At 37.1% G+C, this 20,817-nt stretch overlaps 1 protein-coding gene and 1 long non-coding RNA gene across 3 annotated transcripts; one reads left to right on the forward strand and one right to left on the reverse strand.

Annotated features, from left to right (window-relative positions):
• Positions 1-2,880: 2,880 nt before the first annotated feature.
• LOC146559758 (uncharacterized) lies at positions 2,881-11,098 on the reverse strand. Its single transcript, XR_014888287.1, has 4 exons — positions 10,973-11,098; positions 4,749-4,897; positions 3,878-4,042; positions 2,881-3,800 (listed from the first exon to the last, which is right to left on the reverse strand). It is a non-coding gene; the product is annotated as an uncharacterized LOC146559758 (long non-coding RNA).
• Positions 11,099-13,306: 2,208 nt separating this feature from the next.
• On the forward strand, positions 13,307-16,643 carry LOC146559759 (uncharacterized). 2 transcript variants are annotated; one of them, XM_085244826.1, is made up of 3 exons: positions 13,307-13,380; positions 15,174-15,329; positions 15,750-16,643. In XM_085244826.1, the coding sequence occupies exons 2-3, from the start codon at positions 15,204-15,206 to the stop codon at positions 16,056-16,058; spliced, it is 435 nt and encodes a 144-aa protein (XP_085100952.1). In that variant the 5' UTR covers positions 13,307-13,380; positions 15,174-15,203; the 3' UTR covers positions 16,059-16,643. The 2 variants fall into 2 exon arrangements, with proteins under 2 accessions (XP_085100952.1, XP_085100953.1); XM_085244827.1 differs by lacking the exon at positions 13,307-13,380 and adding an exon at positions 14,117-14,143.
• The last annotated feature ends 4,174 nt before the right edge of the window (positions 16,644-20,817 follow it).

Consider the following 20,817-nt stretch of genomic DNA (forward strand, 5'->3'; position numbering starts at 1 on the left):
CACTGCACCAAAAAACATATTTAAATCAAATTAATGATATAGCTGCATTTTTATTTTAGGGGACACCTTGTAGCCACAATAGCCATGAAATGTAGTGGAGAGACAAGCAAAGTAATGTAAAATGCATGTCAGTTCTAACAGTACAGTCACTGAGAAACTGCTTTCCATGCACATTTTTAAATTCTTCATAGTCCCATTCTTAACTGCTATTACACAATACATCGCACACTTCTCCTTTCTAGAATCCTTCATGCCTTTTTAGGACTCTTCAGCTTTAGGTGAACTGAACCTCATATTTTGTATCACCCCAGAAAGAAAACCCCTACATGTAATACAAAATACATTCATCTGGTATGATAAGATAAGATAGAACTTTATTAATCCCTCGGGTGGGTTCCTCTGGGAAATTCGATTTCCAAAAAAGCACAGCACCGACAGAAGTTACAGAGTTATACACACACACATATATATAAATACAGAGACAATATAAATAAAATATACGAAGGGGATAAATAGAATAAATAGGAATAAAAATAAAAATACAAGTGAATTGCACATTTCAAGTATTGAGTCTATTGCACCGTTGACTATTTACAAAAGTATTGCACAAAAGGTATTGCACAGTGAGGTGAAGAGGCACTAGGCACTGATGTGACATTATTTAACTTACAGCTCAAACAAACAAAAATATTATGTAAAATTTACCAGGGCCAAAAGACTATTATGATCCACCCACTATGCTTCCTGCTTCCCTTTACTTTCAGCAGCAGATTTGGTGGAGAGTCAGAGAAGTGGCTGCACCTGAGAGGTGATATTACATCCCAGTTGTGTCCTATGTCCTTCCCTCATCGTCTCCCTGTTAAGTCAGTCTTGGCTTCATGTTTATTTGCTAGTCATGTCTCTCGCCCTCTCAGTCCCTCACTCTCAAGTGATCTGTCAGATATTGCTGTTTATCACTCAATAGATTAAAACATTCAGTTATTCATTTGTTTATTTTTGTGCAGAGCCCAGAAAATGGCCTCTTCTTAAAGCTGTTGTAATGTTATTTCAGCCAGTTATGCAGGTCATTTTATATTTTAGGACTGGAGGTTTTAATCAGCTGGTGAGGCAGAGGTGGCCATTAGCCCTGAAACTGGTATTCCACTTTGAGTGTTGTAAAGGCTCACCTTTCAGCACACTCACTTCACCAGATACACCTTGTTTCTTTTCCTCACCTTTGATTGGGTGTGGTGATTGCCCTTAATTGCACTCACCTGTGTTAAATTCCCCAATTCTTTGATCTTTGGGCTGAAGGAAGAACAACACTCGGGCAGTGTTTAAATGCTCAATCAACAATCAATACACTCTTATTATTCCATACAAACACAATAAGCAATACAGTCATCTGGATGGGAGATGCGCACAAAGAGGGTCACAGCGGATCTCAAAATGTCGGACCGTTACTCAAACTCTGGTGGCCCCCACCTAATCATAAAAACCTAAACATTCACATTCGTTCCATCTCTCAGTGAACCTGAGTTATGACCTTGGCTCCCTGTTTTCCTGCTTCTGACAAAGGTAGGGGAGAAGCTCTCGTGCAGTATCCTCTGCTCTTTCTACAATCAGAAAAGCAAGGCCATGATTCTCTGCAAACAGTGTTCTCTTTATAAATCAGCATAGATCAGCAGTATGAAATGTCATAAAACAGTGTAACTCATTCACAGTAAATCAGCAGTATAATGTAATACAAATCAATGTAATGAATCTAATGATTTTCACCGTCTTCTGACTCAGGAGTATAAAGCAACTTAAAACTATGTAATAATTACACAATCTTTAATCAGGTATAATGTGGCCTACAGCAGTATCATGAATTAATAATTCTTTGATTAGAGGTATAATGTAACATATGGCAGTATAATAATGTCACACCTGTCACCCGTTATATAAGTTCTGCACTTACCTACAGCCCACTCCCACATGGGGCGGCAGCTGAGAGATAGCAGTCCATGTGTATCTTTCCTTTTGCTCATTATTCAATAAAACGAAAAAACCTGCAAGTGATTGCTGACTGTTCATTCTCATCCTGACCGGATGAGCCCATGATGGTAACAATCTCCAACCTCCTCTGAACCTTCCTCCAAAACATTGAGCATTTTGAGATGCACATTACTGCTAATGCATTCATCTAGAATCATTAACAAAATGATAGGTGTATAAGCTTTAAACAAGTACAAAGTGCAGCATTACAAAGTTACATTATAACTAAGCATTTGACATATATATATATATATCTTGTTTCATAAAACAATGAAATGCAAACAATCAAGTTTTCCTTTACAAAAATATTGAACAGTTGCTTTCAAGTCTTTAACAAAAAAGTGAAAAATCATAAAATATAAAAACGTAAATTTAACAATTAAAATAAATTCATTAATACATTATTGTCAGTTTTCTAACCCTTCGCGTGCACGCATGCGCGCACACACACACATCCTCCAACCACACACACCCATATTTTGCTCCATTGCGGGTTATTTCACACCTGAAATATTTTGTAAACAATTAAGCAAATACAAGTAATCTGCAATAAATCACAGGTAGTCAGAAAATAAACTAACTCTGTTACGCTACGTCCGCACCTACACGGGTATTTTTGAAAACGCAGCTGTTTCGTCCACACGTAAACAGCATTTGGAATCACAGAAAAAAAGATTTTTTAAAACTCCTTTTTTTTTGCGTTTATGAGGTGGATGAGGTGTCGTCACGCAACATCAAAGGTATGTGCCTTTTTTCATGTCACGCTGTGCGCCACGTTATTGTTTACATGAGATGAATTGCAGAACGGCAGATAGAGACAAAATACTGTTAATCTGACTATCTTCAGGTTTTACAAGCTTACATACGCAAGCAGTTAAGGTCCCTCCATTTACAAAGGCAGAGGCGTCACGATGTGATTATTTTACGTGTAGTTGTTTTTTTTTTCCTGTGTAATAATATTCAACATCGCTATCAATACATTTTTCAAAAAATGCCTCTCTGTGCAAAATAGGTTTAAAAACATAAACAGCTGTGGGATACTGTTTGTCTGTGATTTGAACCGGGGGAACAAATCGTGGCAGGATCAGCCGGATGTTATTTGTATCCCACTGTAACGTTACTGTATAAAGTATAGTATAGTATGTATATCTCCAAAATGTCAGGAGTAGTTAGTCATTACAAGAAGTGTTTGTGAACTACAAATCACAGATGTGGGATACTGTTTGTCCGTGATTTAAACAGGTTCTTCCTTCCTTTAAAGTACGTACGCAGATGTGGGATACTGTTTGTCCGTGATTTAAACAGGTTCTTCCTTCCTTTAAAGTACGTACGTACATACATACACGCACACAGATAACACAACAATGAATACATGTATTGTTTAATTAAGAAAACATCAGAAAGTGATAAAACACATTAGAAATAGCAATAGCTTCCTAACAGACCAATAAATCAACACATTTTCATCAGCAGATGTTTGCATGTTCAGTAAAAATATTTCAACAAGTTTATGATTAAAATGATCAATGAACTTCAGCCTTACACTATGTAATGTACGTTTCATGTTGTACTCATGGTCCTTTGTTAGTCCAGTTTAGGACAATGTCTCTGACGTATGTTTCATATCAGATATATGTCATATCAAAACAAGCCCACACCTGCAGTTGTTTCAGTTTTTCACTGGTGCTTCCTGTCAGCTGGTCAACCTCATCCATATCAGCCAACCAAATGACAAGTTCCTCCCTTTGTGCTTCAAATCCCTCCCACTCTGAGACAAGGAGCTGAAAGAGAGAGAGAAGAGTCAATTATAAAGAAGAGAGAAAAGTGAAACCCTCCTCAGAAGGTCTGACTCGCATACCTGCAGTTGACCTGTGATGGACTCCAGTTTGGCGTTCACGTCATCCCTCGTCGATGCCAACAGCCGAGTCTGCAGGGTGCCCTGGAAGAGCTGAGTTAATGTTCGACTCCTCCTGGTCAGGCTCTCCAGCTGGATGAGCCGAGGTCTCCCCTCTCACCGCTGCCTCTGAACACAGAAACACAAATTGCATCTGAAGCAGGAGGTGCAGATTTTTTTTTGCTATTCTTTTCCAAATCCAGGCTAGATCACGTGGAGGTATTTGGAAAACTTTTTTGGCCAGCGGACGACTGTTGTCTTGCAGAAAGTCAAATCAAACATATGCGATACACAATCAATTCACAAGAACACATAAAAAACAAGTCCAGTTCTTGCCTGATTTCAACTGAATTCTGCATCAAAACAGGGTAAAACAAGTGTTTGCAGCAAATATGAGCACAAAGCCTCAATTTGTACAAGCCTGCTATTACAGTTCTCCTCTATGCAGACGACTTTCCTGTTTTCAAGGCACAACTTGGTCTGCTGTACGAATCTCATGGATACACACTAAATGAAACAATAGTGTGCATGACTCCAGATTCTGATCCCTCATCCTAATATGGTCCCAACATAGCAACAGCAATAAAGCAAATGTTGAGGCTTCAAAATACAAAGTCCATAAACCAATGGCTGACATGGGTTTTATCATAAGGGTGATAAATATACAGATTTCAGTCTGTCTTAGAGATTTGATGTTCATTTACCTGCAGATGCACTATACGTGCCTGTTCCATGGTTTTCCACAACATTTTGCACATCACTATTTAATACAGGAAGTAGGTGAACTAAAACAAGTCATCTTTCTTTGTGAGAGGACCATATTAATGAAACAAACCTCAATGACATGATAGGGATCCCTAAAGATGCTCCTGCTGCTTCTCTTCCTCCTCATCCTAAGCTTCCTTCTCCTTGTCCTCAACTTCCATCCAATTGTAATTCAACCTAATTGTGTTTCTCCCCCTCCTCTTCCTCATTTTGTTGGAGCTGTGAACACAATTAATGTGAATCTGGATTAATTTGTGCAAACAAGAAAAATCTACAGCTTTTTGGTCAGACGTGCTCTTGTGATTTAAGCCGGGTAGAGTAGATTTATGTGTTGATGCTACCTGCTTCAACTCTGGCTGCTGAGTGATATTTACACCCTGGCTGGATTACAAACTTTAACCATGTGCTGAACTTTGGCCCAGCGTTGATACCTCTTGTTAGTATAACGGCCTCTTCTTAGCTTGTATGTATGATGTATGATGGTGGATAAATGAAATATACAAAAAAATTAACTATATTACAAAAGAACATCTATCTTGGAAACATCAAATGACCGGAGCATAACTTGTCAACTAGTCCGAAACTAAGTTATGCAGGAACAGTCAAAGACACACCTTCTCATGTCACATTTATTCATTTCTATATAATTAGATAAGACAATAAAGAGTTATCTAATCTAATTATTCATTCAACACACTTATGCATAGCTGTATTTTATACAGCTCATACAGAATTCAAAGTGCAGGTTCATGTGAGTATTTAATGTACGGCTCAGATCTACAGAATTTCAGAGTTTCTAGAGCAGACACAGAGCTCACGCCACAACAGGCTTCAGGCGCCATATTAGACTTGTGTCAAGCCAGCCTCCAATTCGAGACTTGCAGTCAAGCCAGCCTCCAGTTTGTTTTACGTTCCCTGTGTATTCAAAGTATTACGGGAATGGATGTGGAAACCGGATTTCAAAATAAAAGCCAACTTCGAGTGAATTAACAGATATGTTAAGAACATAATAACATATAATTTAGGCTTTTTTTTTTTTTTTTTTACAAACTCTAATGTTAGATCTATATGACACAGCCTTGTACCCTAATTGTGCCCTGTCACTATCAAGGCCATCTTATTTTGGATTTCAAAGTAAAAGCCCTGTGAATCTTCATTTTTGAACTACTCTTTCAATGACTTAATAATGCTCTTAAAAGCAAAAGTCGTATTTCCAAATACTATTTGAACTTTATATCAACACTTTCCAACCACAGTCTTTTTACAGTGATACCATATCAATATCAAGTCAGTCTGATTTTGCCTTTCATAGTAATGGCCCTTTGAAATTGTCCATAATTGACTTAATCTTCTAACGATTCAAAATGCTCTAAAATGAAAAATTCTTGTTTCCACAGGGTAATTCCACTCCAGATCAACAGTATACAACCTCACGATGTTACCATATCAATATCAAGTCATTCTGATTATGCCTTCCAAAATAAAAGACTTTTCAAATTGCCAAGATACGACCTACTCTTTTAAAGATTTCAAAATGCTCTAAAAGTGAAAATTGCTGTTTCCACAGGATAATTTCACTTTAGGTCAACAGTATACAACCTGACGATGTTACCACATCAATATCAAGTCATTCTGATTTTGCTTTCAAAAATAAAAGCATTTTCAAAATGCCCATATCTGACTTGATCTGGAACAATTTCAAAATGCTCTAAAATGGAAATTTCCTGTTTCCACAGGGTAATTCCACTTTAGATCAACAGTATACAGCCCCACAGTGATACCATATTAATATCAAGTCATTCTGATTTTGCCTTCCAAAGTAAAAGCCTTTTCAAATTGTCCACAATTGACCTAACTTTCAGTGATTTCAGAATGCTCTAAAAAGGAAATTTCGTGTTTCCACAGGATAATTCCACTCCAGATCAACAGTATACAACCTCACGATGTTACCATGTCAATTTCAAGTCAGTCTGATTTTGCTTTTCAAAATAAAAGCTTTTTCAATTTGCCCATATATGACTTACTCTTGGAGCGAATTCAAAATGCTCTAAGATGGAAAATTGCTGTTTCCACAGCATAATTCCACTTTAGATCAATAGTATCCAACCCCACAGTGATACCATATCAATATCAAATCAGTCTGATGTTGCCTTCCAAAATAAAAGACTTTTCAAATTGCCGATATACAACCTACTCTTTTAAAGAATTCAGAACGCTCTAAAAATGAAACTTGCTCTTTCCACAGGATGAATCCATGTTAGATCAAAAGTGTACATCCACACCATGGTACTACTTCAATTTCAAGTCATTCTGATTTTGCCTTCCAAAATAATGGCCTGTTGAAAATGCCAATAACTTACCTAACTTTCAGTGATTTCGGAATGCTCTAAAAAGGAAATTTTCTGTTTCCACAGAATAATTTCACTTTAAATCAACAGTATACAACCCCACAGAGATACGATGTTAAGATCAAGTCACTCTGATTTTGCCTTCCAAAATAAAAGTATTTTCAAATTGCCCGTAGACGACCTACTCGTTTAACGATTTCAAAATGCTCTTAAATTGAAAGATGCTGTTTCCACAGGATAATTCCACTTTAGATCAACAGTATCCAACCCGACAGTAAAACCATGTAAATTTCATGTTGGTCTGATTTCGCCTTTCAAATTAATGGCCCGTCGAATTTGTCCATATGTGATATACTCTTTCAATTATTTCAGAATGTTTTAAAAATGAAAATTGCTGTTTCAACACATATTGGGTTTTCATTTTGAAAAGCAAAATCAGACTCAATTGATTATGACAGAATTGAATCATAAAGATGATGTAAAAGGAAGCCGAAATTGCCACTAGGTTGTAATTGATAGTACGTTTATATTTTAAGTCTGTGGAAAGATGTCATTCTAAATAAAGAAATTACAAAACAGCTTGCAAACCAACCATGACATCTTTCCACAGACTTATTCGACGGGCCATTAATTTGAAAGGCGAAATCAGACCAACATGAAATTTACATGGTTTTACTGTCGGGTTGGATACTGTTGATCTAAAGTGGAATTATCCTGTGGAAACAGCATCTTTCAATTTAAGAGCATTTTGAAATCGTTAAACGAGTAGGTCGTCTACGGGCAATTTGAAAATACTTTTATTTTGGAAGGCAAAATCAGAGTGACTTGATCTTAACATCGTATCTCTGTGGGGTTGTATACTGTTGATTTAAAGTGAAATTATTCTGTGGAAACAGAAAATTTCCTTTTTAGAGCATTCCGAAATCACTGAAAGTTAGGTAAGTTATTGGCATTTTCAACAGGCCATTATTTTGGAAGGCAAAATCAGAATGACTTGAAATTGAAGTAGTACCATGGTGTGGATGTACACTTTTGATCTAACATGGATTCATCCTGTGGAAAGAGCAAGTTTCATTTTTAGAGCGTTCTGAATTCTTTAAAAGAGTAGGTCGTATATCGGCAATTTGAAAAGTCTTTTATTTTGGAAGGCAACATCAGACTGATTTGATATTGATATGGTATCACTGTGGGGTTGGATACTATTGATCTAAAGTGGAATTATGCTGTGGAAACAGCAATTTTCCATCTTAGAGCATTTTGAATTCGCTCCAAGAGTAAGTCATATATGGGCAAATTGAAAAAGGCTTTTATTTTGAAAAGCAAAATCAGACTGACTTGAAATTGACATGGTAACATCGTGAGGTTGTATACTGTTGATCTAAAGTGGAATTACCCTGTGGAAACTGAAATCTTCCTTTTTAGAGCATTCTGAAATCACTGAAAGTTAGGTAAATTATGGGCATTTTCAACAGGCCATTATTTTGGAAGGCATAATCAGAATTACTTGAAATTGATATGGTAACATCGTGAGGTTGTATACTGTTGACCTAAAGTGAAATTATCCTGTGGAAACAGCAATTTTCACTTTTAGAGCATTTTGAAATCTTTAAAAGAGTAGGTCGTATCTTGGCAATTTGAAAAGGCTTTTACTTTGGAAGGCAAAATCAGAATGACTTGATATTAATATGGTATCACTGTGGGGCTGTATACTGTTGATCTAAAGTGGAATTACCCTGTGGAAACAGGAAATTTCCATTTTAGAGCATTTTGAAATCACTGAAAGTTAGGTCAATTATGGACAATTTAAAAAGTCTTTTATTTTGGAAGGCATAATCAGAATGACTTGATATTGATATGGTATCACTGTGGGGCTGTATACTGTTGATCTAAGGTGGAATTACCCTGTGGAAACAGGAATTTTCCATTTTAGAGCATTTTGAAATTGTTCCAGGATCAAGTCAGATATGGGCATTTTGAAAATGCTTTTATTTTTGAAAGCAAAATCAGAATGACTTGATATTGATGTGGTAACATCGTCAGGTTGTATACTGTTGACCTAAAGTGAAATTATCCTGTGGAAACAGCAATTTTCACTTTTAGAGCATTTTGAAATCTTTAAAAGAGTAGGTCGTATCTTGGCAATTTGAAAAGTCTTTTATTTTGGAAGGCATAATCAGAATGACTTGATATTAATATGGTATCACTGTGGGGCTGTATACTGTTGATCTAAAGTGGAATTACCCTGTGGAAACAGGAAATTTCCATTTTAGAGCATTTTGAAATTGTTCCAGGATCAAGTCAGATATGGGCAGTTTGAAAATGCTTTTATTTTTGAAAGCAAAATCAGAATGACTTGATATTGATATGGTAACATCGTGAGGTTGTATACTGTTGAACTAAAGTGAAATTATCCTGTGGAAACAGCAAAATTCTGTTTAAGAACATTTTGAAATCGTCAAAAAAGTAGGCCGTATATGCTCAATTTGAAAGGGCATTTATTTTGGAAGGCATAATCAGAATGACTTGATATTGATATGGTATCACTGTGGGGCTGTATACTGTTGATCTAAGGTGGAATTACCCTGTGGAAACAGGAATTTTCCTTTTTAGAGCATTTTGAAATCACTGAAAGTTAGGTCAATTATGGACAATTTGAAAAGGCTTTTATTTTTGAGAGCAAAATCAGAATGACTTGATATTGATATGGTATCACTGTGGGGCTGTATACTGTTGATCTAAAGTGGAATTACCCTGTGGAAACAGGAATGTGCCATTTTAGAGCATTTTGAAATTGTTCCAGGATCAAGTCAGATATGGGCAAATTGAAAATGCTTTTATTTTTTAAAGCAATATCAGAATGTCTTGATATTGATATGGTAACATCGTGAGGTTGTATACTGTTGATCTGGAGTGGAATTACCCTGTGGAAACAGGAAATTTCCATTTTAAAACATTTTGAAATCACTGAAAGTTAGGTCAATTATGGACAATTTAAAAAGGCTTTTATTTTGGAAGGCATAATCAGAATGACTTGATATTGATATGGTATCACTGTGGGGCTGTATACTGTTGATCTAAGGTGGAATTACCCTGTGGAAACAAGAATTTTTCATTTTAGAGCATTTTGAATCGTTAGAAGATTAAGTCAATTATGGACAATTTCAAAGGGCCATTACTATGAAAGGCAAAATCAGACTGACTTGATATTGATATGGTATCACTGTAAAAAGACTGTGGCTGGAAAGTGTTGATATAAAGTTCAAATAGTATTTGGAAATACGACTTTTGCTTTTAAGAGCATTATTAAGTCATTGAAAGAGTAGTTCAGAAATGAAGATTCACAGGGCTTTTACTTTGAAATCCAAAATAAGATGGCCTTGATAGTGACAGGGCACAATTAGGGTACAAGGCTGTGTCATATAGATCTAACATTAGAGTTTGTAAAAAAAAAAAAAAAGCCTAAATTATATGTTATTATGTTCTTAACATATCTGTTAATTCACTCGAAGTTGGCTTTTATTTTGAAATCCGGTTTCCACATCCATTCCCGTAATACTTTGAATACACAGGGAACGTAAAACAAACTGGAGGCTGGCTTGACTGCAAGTCTCGAATTGGAGGCTGGCTTGACACCAGTCATATTAGTGACTTTAACAATGTATACAATTTTAATTTCGGTCTAGCTGACATTAGGTTATGTACGCAGCACGCAATTGAACCACATATTTTAGAAACCAAAGGTTCAAATTAGCTGGGAGCCCCTTCACTTAATTATAACAGTGGTTTTATTAGGAAAACAGTTTCTGTATACCAGATACTAAATTGCGCTGACGTCAACGGCTAACGTATCTAGCTAATCGCTACTGTTAGCACAGCATTAACAGCAAGCCACAATGACAAGTAACAAAAACAAAACTGTGATAAGGTTTTAATGAAAATGTTTTACCTTTTCCAACAGTCCCAGAATTCGGAGCTTCAAAGTCCAGCAGGTACTGAAGACTGTTATCCGTTTCGCTGTCACCGTCCGTGAGAAAGAGTTTTTTTCCCCGAAAGGTCAAGGCCCGCTGCTTGCGGACTCTGTCTGCGCATGCGCATCCCAATGACTGACCCCTCCGTCCGCTCCCGGGAGGTTATAGTATGAGGTGTTCTGACGTCACTCTCTCTCTCCCTGTCATTTATTTGGCTCGAAACACATATTAACAAATTGCTCAGTGATGAACAACTACTCAGATTATTTACCTAAGCAGTGTGCTTTGTCAAAACGAAGTGTGTGTTCATTACACTGACATTCTGTTCTGCAATTGTTATTTACTTGTATTTTATAATTTGACTTTACATACTGCTGGGTGGTTTGTAAAGTTTACAATAACTAGTATTATCATTATGCTATATTTTCAAAAATACATAATAATCTCAAAAGTAATGCCTTGGAGTAGAAAATAGTAATGCTTTATTAAAATTTAAAACTAATGTACAGTATTTGAATGTGTGTATTGTGTCTACTGTTTGTTAACTCACCATATTCATAATGGGTTTGGGGTTAGGGGTGTGTGTGTGTGTGTGTGGGGGGGGGGGGGGGGGGGGTTAGGGTCTTTAGGCTTTCCCCCCCACCCCTGCCACCAGTATATTTTTAAGCAAATATTTCTAACTTTTATTTGAATATTCAGTTTCCTACCATGTTCTCTTAAAGGGTAATTGCCAGGTAACCCGCCATCCCCCTTCGCACACACATGCACACAAAGAAAACACACAGTATAATTCACATCCTCGTTATAGTGAATAAATATTTATGCCATTTACACCATCAAACTTAGATTGCTAAGGATGAAGAACCTTTTGTTCTTTAAAGAACCATTTGTAATAGCTGAAGAACCATCCACAAAATCAAAAGGTTCTTTGACGTATGATGGTTCTTTAAAGAACCATGAAGACATCTGAAGAACCATTTAAGAACCATAATTTTTCTGAGTGTACCTCAGCACTTGTGCAGGTGAAGCAAAGGGAAGATATGCTTCACCATATTTTCTAGTCTTTGGCTTAGAATGAAGTTGGTTTGGAAACATATTCAGCGATGCTTCATCTCCTGCTTTGCGTTTCTGTAGGCGCCAGTGCTAGCAGTGTCCAAGCATTTTGTTTTTTATTCCCCCTTTTCATCCCGCCCCCGGCCATGGCTCTGCGCCCCCCTAGGGGGCGGGCCCCACTCTTTGAGAAGGTCTGTTTTAAGATCTCACTGTTGGGTTTGTAAGGCCATGTTACTCCTAAATTTCTATCTTGTTCAAAGAGAAGATATAAAACAAAGTTCTAAGCTAATCGACCTTAGTGTTCTCTTTTTTTAAAAAAAAGAATCGATAAAGAATCGAATAGTTAAACAGAATCGAAAATGGAATCGGAATTGTGAAAATCTTATCAATACCCATCCCTAGTTATAATCAGTGTTAATTCTCAACAAATAACTGATCCTGTGTAAAGTGTTTTGATTGGCCTACAGTCTCCTAGTGCTATCAAAAGTATTTTCCTGGGTTTGCTGTTTTTCTAGTTTTGTGAAAGTCCATTGTTTTCAAAGTCTTTACACTGAAAGCAGAACACCAAAGCAGCTTCAGCTCTCCATTACTATCTACATAAAATACATTCACACCCAGAAGTGCTGTTGCCCCCCACACTTTGACAGTTACTCTAAGTACAAATAGGGTTGATGAGAGCAGTCAAGAAAAAACAAGAGCTGGAAAATATGCATGATGCAGAGACCGTGTGCATTCCATGAAATATATAGACATATAAAGATATTCCATGAAAGACCTGACTGACAAAATGCAAAACGGTGTTACATACCAACTGATGAAAAAAGGAAAAAGTGGCTGTGTGGAATCACAGATCACAACAGATTTTCTGTTTCCGTCTCATTCTATACTTTCCTTCATCTGCCTGGACAGCATTCTTTGTCCACTATAGTAGTAATGTAGGTGCACTTTGTTAAGTTTAAAATTCATTCAAGGATACTAAGAATGATCTTTTACTAGAAGTCAAACATGTTAATTCTATATCTATGTATCTATAAATCTATAGCCAACACTGAAAAAAATGCAATAGGGTGGTTGTTGAATTTGCATAGAATTACTTCATATATCCAGCATGACTAATTTAAATTTCACATCTAAACATATTTTTGTCTTTTAATTTTCACATATTCTTTAAGAATATTCATTCTTTTAGAACAAATCATGTTGAAAAGAAACAAGTTAATCGTGTTTTATCCTCAAGCTCCGCCCCCTGGAAAGGAAAAATCGGCTGCACTGTCCGCCATTTTTGTCTCTCGCTTCGGAAAATCTACTACCATCTGGAGTTTTCCACTTGAAGGTAAATAAGATTTTAAAGCTAACACACCAGTGAGAAAGAGTGTAGACCCTTTATATATGTGGACCTTTACTGGGGTGTTGTTATTTTACAGGTATGTGGGCTGTTTATCGAAAACCATGAAAGGCTAATGTGCTCCAGTTAGCTAATGGTAACCGAAATTATGCGATAAGCAAATTAGTAATTAACATATATAATGTGAGTTAATATTGTTTGTATATTCTTTCAGTCTAAATTAACAGACTATTACAAACTTGCATCGGTGTCTGTAGTAAGTGGTGGTACCTGCAGTGTCTTAACTATTAAACAAGCTAATGTAGGACCGGGATATGACTAGTTTGTTGAAACATGTCTGCTGCCAATGTGACTGCTCACACATGGTAACATTACCAGCACATAGCCACAGCCGCTATAAACATGCTGAAAGGTCAATCTAGCTTCTGTAGTCAGCAGCTGGAAGACTCAACACAGACCCAAGATTCAGTGTAACGGTTATCTAAATGTTGTGTGTCCTGTTTGTAAGCCCAGAAAAAGAAATTAAATAAAATGACGACCTTGAGCTTCAAGCTAATGTAAGCGTAATGCTATAGCATAAAGCGACTAATGCAATGATGAGGTTGTTAAATTAGTAAAAATACAGTAAATATATCCAACATGAACTCCACCCCCCCCAGGGTGTGTTCTGCGAGGGAAAATTCACTGTGGCGGTCCGCCATTTTTTGTCTTCGCTTCGTTTACGTTTGGTGCTGAGCTTTACTTTGTCGAGGTAAACTGAAAACTACATGTTTGAGAGGAAACGAAGAGAACATCCATTAGATGGGGAAGTTTTTCTCATGAATTGCTGTTGAGCAACATAATGGAAAAAACAAGTCATTCCTTAAGTTAACTAACGATAATGCTGCGGGACAATATTATGTGCATTAGCTTTTTTTCAGTGTGTGCCCAGTCACATTTGCTTGTTTTTTCTCAGTGAATACAGACTCTTGTGTCCATTTAGTTAACTGGTTGTACCTAAAATGTTTTAGTTAAACAGTTAAATAAGCTAGTTTGCCATGGGGTGGGCTCTGTGTGTGTGTTGGGGGGGGGTCTTCACTAAAGTCGGTTTACTTAGGGCATGACACCTATGCAGTACTCATTAGGAGAGGAAGTGCATGACGTGGGGCTTTATTTCATGTTCTGGGGTAGTGAATGTAATGTACTGATAACATGTTAAAGACACACAAAAACCCAACAAATTATTTTAACTGATTTATAGAGAGACTGAGAGGAGGGCTTAAAGAGATAAAAATAATGACAATATAAATATGTTAAATTTATTTTTTTCTGTATCGATATATGGTGCTTATCCCTGCTGAAGGGCAGATTGGTGTTGCTTCAGAACAATCCTCTAGCGCTGTTATGTAGAGGTGTTACAGTTAAGGTTTTAATAACATTATTTTATTTACTAGTGAAGATTTGCATATGTTATCTCACATTCTGTAAGGTAAATTTTCTGGAAAGGTCAAATTAACTAATTTAACTAAGTATTAATGAAAGACCTTGATGTGTATATGACAATAATAGATGTAGTTTCTGGGTCATTTGGCAGAACTGCAAAATGGCCAGAAGGAGGCAACTGCTGTGGTTGCAAACAGGCTTTGGGTGGTATGGAAGCAAGGGCAACTGGAACTGCTCAGCAACATGGGACCCATAGCTAATAAATAGTAATATGACAAAAAATAACAACTTTGTGTGGATGTAACGTTGTGAGATTTGAGATTTTGACAGCATTTTTATGTGACAACTTCTCTTTTTAGATAAATGCAGAGTTTAAGCACATTACCACCATGCCACTGCAGTCCAGATTACTCTCGCAGATGGATGTGCTATCTGACAAACTAATAAAGGTCTTCAAAAGGCGAGGAGGACAAATAGGAAGAAGACTTCAGAACATTCTGGAGCCCACAGCCCAGGTAAGAAAAAAATTAATTTGTGTATACACTTTAGGGAAAATAATAATTTTAACAAAATGCTGCTTGTCACTCTATGCCAGGAGTATGTTGAAAATCACCTGGGATTTTCACAATTTACCATGGGTGCGTTTTGTTTTTTTTCTTTTACCTGCATTAGAACAATGTGTGGAGTTCATAGTTGAACACCTCTCTATGCTCTGACAGTATTCTGCTTCTTTGCATGGAGATTTCACTTCATGCATTACCTTTTTAATCATTCTGAGGACTCAAATCACATGCTGTAATGAATCCATTTTTTTTCACCTAATGTGTTAATGTTAACATTTTTTGGAATAGTGACACAGATTAAAATAAGATTTGGTATAATGTTCTTTGACCAGTGTTCTGTTTAATTAAATTTTGGAATTCTGCATTTTCTAGGCCACAGATGAAGCCATTATCCAACGATCTAATAAGGAAAAAACCATGGGAGTTTACATCATAAAGTCAAGAGATGCCAATGGCAGCCTTGAGGACATCGGGATAGTCCTTGAAGGCCAGAGAGTCTGGCAGGATTTGGATAACTATACCCTAGCAGCTGCAATGCTGTTTGGACTAATGTACACTTTGAACCTCACCTACCCACTGGAAAAGTATACCTTCGAGGTATTATTGAAACTGGTTATGGAGCTCAAACGGAACAGCCTTTCAAAGAAGGCCCAGGTTTTCAGGACCAGACTGTACGATTGAACAGTTTTCCAGTTATGATGTGGGAACAACATGTTTACCTCTTCGAATATGTACCATCCTTTCTTTTAAGCCAGCACTGGTAAAGTTGCAGTACATGGTGAAACTTATTTTTCTGGCACTTTTCAACTTGGGGCCTTTATTACTGCAGTTTTCACTTTTCAAGCCATGGCTCTTTTAAAAAAAAAATCAAACTTTGAATGTCCATTTTTCTCAATGGAAATGGTGCCTTTCACCAATTTCACCAGTTTGCAATTTTTTTTCCCAAGGTGCACCACTACAAACAGATTGCATCGTCTAGTATTAGTGATTGTGATGTTTAGTGATAGAAGCAAGCCAATACTAATCAGTTTAGGTCTCTTGGTTTTGTGCCTGTGGGTTATAATGTTATTTTAAGTCTCTTCTTTGTGTTATTTTAATAATTACACCCCTGTTGCCATATTACCTTATGGCTCTTACATTTAAAAAACTATTTTTTACATAAGCGCGATGTCATAAGGCCCCACAATGTTGAATTCAGGTTACAGCAGATAACTTTGAGGAATGTTGTGGAATGTTTTTCAAGAGATGCATTGTACAGATATGACTCATGTATATTTTGGAAGCCTGAATTGAAAGTCCATTGTTACAACTGTGTAGTATTTTCAAAAATACAGGTCATTGTTCAAAAATGTTTTGCTTATTTTTTTGATTGAAGAGAAAGTGTACAGTACATACAGTAAGATCAGCCTTAATTTAGTTTTATTTATTGAACACTCAATTATATATTAGATTATATATTATATATTAGAAATTTGTTATAAAATAAAATAAGCTTACCATAAAATAATCTTGTCAATATAACACACAGTAGTCCAATACAATTAACACAAAAAGTTCATGTCTGATAAACAAGTGGTTTCTATAAATATTTGACCGGAATGAAAAACATAACAACAACATAAAAAAGTCATGTTCATGTTACCAGAAAAATGTGTGCAGGTATAACATAAAAAACTAAGGTTAACCAAACATAACTTAATTTCGTGCAACCGCTTACAATAATTTTTTTATGTTTATCCCACTGATTATTTTTTTCAGTGAAGACAATAAAACATTCAGTATTCTGGACTGTCCCTGTTAAGTGTAAACCTTTTCTGTATTTATGAAACAAGCTCACATAGGTCTTTTTTTCACTTACATCCAACCAGTGAGGGCAGGGTTAACAAACAAGCAATGTGAATCATTTGCTTATGCCTAAATGTTAAGGATTTGAAAGGAAAAAAAGGAGAAATTACAACAAAATAATATTAAGACAAGTGAACACAAATGTGAATCATACACAATAAAAGACATTAAAGATAGTCACATGGACCAAAACAGCTATTCTCTCACTCCTTGAAAATACACTTCAACTCTCCCATCACAACCATTGCAGCCCTTATTTAAAGGGTCCTGACGATACAATCATTGTTTTGGATAAATAAACTTAATAATACTCTTCAAAGGATTGGACAAAACTTTACTCAAAGTAGCTTTTTAGCTGTCACTCACAGACAGATGCATTATCAACATGGCTTGGTTTCGATGAATTAATTATCACTGGTGTTTTATAGTGCATAGTAAATTGTTTCCCCTTTATATTCTTGGGCCTGCCATGTAAACCTTAATACAGTGTTTCCCAAACTTTTGGAGCCATGGCACATATTTCACATAAAAAAAACAAACATTTTATGGTCTTCAGTAGCATGTATCCTGCAGATGATGCACAGTACGTACTGTAATATTCATGACAACCTTTTACTAAAAAATTAGTTAAAATTTTTGACTGTTGTAATTTTACAATCTGTATTAATTTCAGTTAATGTATCATACAATGGCCATGAAAAAAATCTCCACTTAGGACAATGTACAAATCCAGACTTTTTTTTTGTTTTGTCTAGTAAAACACCTTTAGACCAAGACACCCATGTACACTCATGGGGAGAGAGAATGAATAGCCTTAAATGTGTAAAGGACTATTTTAAAATTAATGCGGAGTTGAGCTGGGAGCCAGCGACGCTGCTTCAGGATAGGGGTGATGTGGTGAGTAAAGGGAGTCCTAGTAATAATACGGGCAGCAGAGTTCTGGACATGTTGAAGCTTGTTGATGGATTTTTGTGGCAGGCCAAATAAGAGTGAATTACAGTAGTCAATCCGAGAAGTAACGAGACTACGGACCAGAATAACAGTGGCATGTGGAGTGAGGAAGGGGTGGAGGTGATTGATGTTACGGAGTTGGAAATATGCTGAGCTAGTGATATTATTGATGTGAGAGTTAAACGATAATGTACTGTCAAGAATGACACCCAAATTTTTCACAGATGGAGAGGTAGAAACTGACAAGTGATTGATAGTAACAGAAAAAGTGTTAGTCCTGGATAGCGATGATTTGGAGCCAACCAGGAGATGCTCTGATTTGTTGCTGTTGAGTTTAAGACAGTTGGAGGAAAACCATGAATCAAGTTCGGCTAAGCAGAGGGTGACGGAGGGTGGAGGAAGAGTAGACAGGTAAAGCTGGGTGTCGTCGGCATAACAGCGGAACTGAATATTATATTTACAGAAAATGTGTCCAAGTGGAAGGAGGTAAATAATGAAAAGGAAGGCCCAAGGACAGATCCCTGGAGCACCCCAGAAGACAAAGGAAAAGGCTGAGGGGTGGAGGATTTTAATCGAATGAACTGAGTGTGGTCAGACAGGTATGATTTGAACCAGGCTAGTGGGGTATGAGAAAGGCCGAAAGAAGCTAATCTGCTGAGAAGGATGGTGTGAGAGATGGTGTCAAATGGTGCACTCAGATCGAGGATAATAAGGATGGAGAGGAGACCAGCTGCCATAAGAAGATCATTTGTTATTTTTATAAGAGCAGTTTTGGTGCTATGAGAAAGACGGAAACCAGACTGGAACCGTTTGTAAAGGTTATTATTGGTAAGGCGTAGATAAACTTGTGAAGCAACTATTTTTTCAAGAATTTTTGAGAGAAATGGTAGATTGGATATAGGACGAACGTTATTAAGGTTGTTGGGCTGTAGACCTGTTATTTATTTATTTTTTTCAGAACTGGGGCGAGCGGCAACGTTGAAAGAGGAAGAGAGGATAGACACGCCTTAACTAAGACTGTAGGAAAGGGGTCAAGGTGACAGGTAGAAGGCTTTGATTTGTGGATGAGATCAGAGATATCAGTGACAGAGGGAAGTTGGAAGGCAGAAAGGCAATGTAATGGGGGTGGGGTTGAGAAGGAGGAGCTACATGGAACACAGGAGCCAGGTCTTGGTGTATTTTATAAATTTTTAAAGTGAAGAATAGCTTTAGAGAGTCACAGAAGTTAGACGAGTAGAGATGAGCGGGTAGAAAGTCAGACGGCCTGAGAAAATACTTGAATAGTGAAAACAGTGTCTTAGTAGAATCCTCGCTTGAACAAACAATGGTAGAGTAATAGGCAGATTTAGTTTGGTTAATACAATCTATATAAAACAGAACATGATTGTTAAACATTTTCTTATGAATAGTAAGGCCGGTTTTCTTATGGAGACACTCAAGTCGTCGGCTTTTAGCTTTCCAAAGTCAGAGTTCAGGTGTGTACCAAGGTGCTGAGTGAGAAAAGGATACAGGTCTAGTTTTTAGTGGAGTGAGAGAGTTCAAAATACTACTAAGGCTATGATTATAATAAGAGACCAGATCATCTAGAGTAGACAGGTTGTTGAGAGATAGACAACTAGAAAGAGCAGAAGAAAGGATATCAAGATTTATTCTCTTGATATTCCTGAAAGACATGGTGCAGGGGTTTTTGATTATGGAGAAAGTCATTAGGACATTAAAGGAGAGAAGCAGATGATCAGAGGTTGGTAGCTCGTTGGCTGTGCAGTTTGAAGGAGTAACTCTGGAGCAGCAGACTAGGTCCAAGTATGGCCCTTGGTGTGAGTAGGGAAGTTTATGTGTTGTTTAAAATTAAAGCAATCAAGGCAGGATAAAAGGTCTTTGGTAAGAGGATGGTCGGAGTTATCCACATGCAGGAGCCTCGGTGAATGTACTTTCACTGAGGGAGGAACGTAGACACCAGAGGGCTGTACAGGCAGGAATAGGAAAGGAATTTGTGGGAGAGAACAACCAGGATGCCAGGAGCCAGGACGTGTGGAGATGAAGAGCAGCCGGTGGTGGAGCAGCCAGGGAAAAGCGGAGTCGGAGAAGCCGTGTGTATTGAAGGAGTCCAGTACTAAGTCGATAGATCAATGACACAAGGATCCAAACCCACACAGACAGTACGTAGAACCTGGGACCACATCGCGCTCAGGAACGGAGACACCGGAGGGCCATACAGGCAGGAACAGGAAAGGAATCCGTGGGAGAGAGGAGTTACAGCAAGACATTTAATAGTTTAAACATATGAGTATGAATTATGTCTAGAAAACATGACTCACCCACATCAGTTAGGGTGAAGCTGCAAAAATTCCTTTGCCAAAACACCATAGCCTGTGTGTAATCAACCAGTGAGAGCCTGCATATTTTCCCATCCTTTGCACTTTACTGATAAGAATTGTTTTCCCACTTTGAAGGAATTGAACCAAATTGTGTCATTAGGCCAATGCACTGGCTAATGCTTTCCGGGTTTTGTAATAAATACATTTGAAAGTTCAGTCATGCTAAAAGAATGAGACAGTTCTACATTTTTGTTATAATCTTTGATAAAAGCTAAATTCGTGAACTTGGAACTTACAGCCAAAATGAGTCACACAGCAATAAAACG

This window comes from Mchenga conophoros, linkage group LG14, assembly GCF_057382185.1.
Source record: "Mchenga conophoros isolate Kocher_MC1m ecotype Shallow Benthic linkage group LG14, M_conophoros_male_GT1.1, whole genome shotgun sequence".
Taxonomy (NCBI): domain Eukaryota; kingdom Metazoa; phylum Chordata; class Actinopteri; order Cichliformes; family Cichlidae; genus Mchenga; species Mchenga conophoros.

Coding starts and splice junctions, on each gene's coding strand:
- LOC146559759 (XM_085244826.1), top strand. CDS start 15,204: ATGCCACTGCAGTCCAGATTACTCTCGCAGATGGATGTGCTATCTGAC. Junction 15,330..15,749: donor TTCTGGAGCCCACAGCCCAG/GTAAGAAAAAAA, acceptor TGCATTTTCTAG/GCCACAGATGAAGCCATTAT.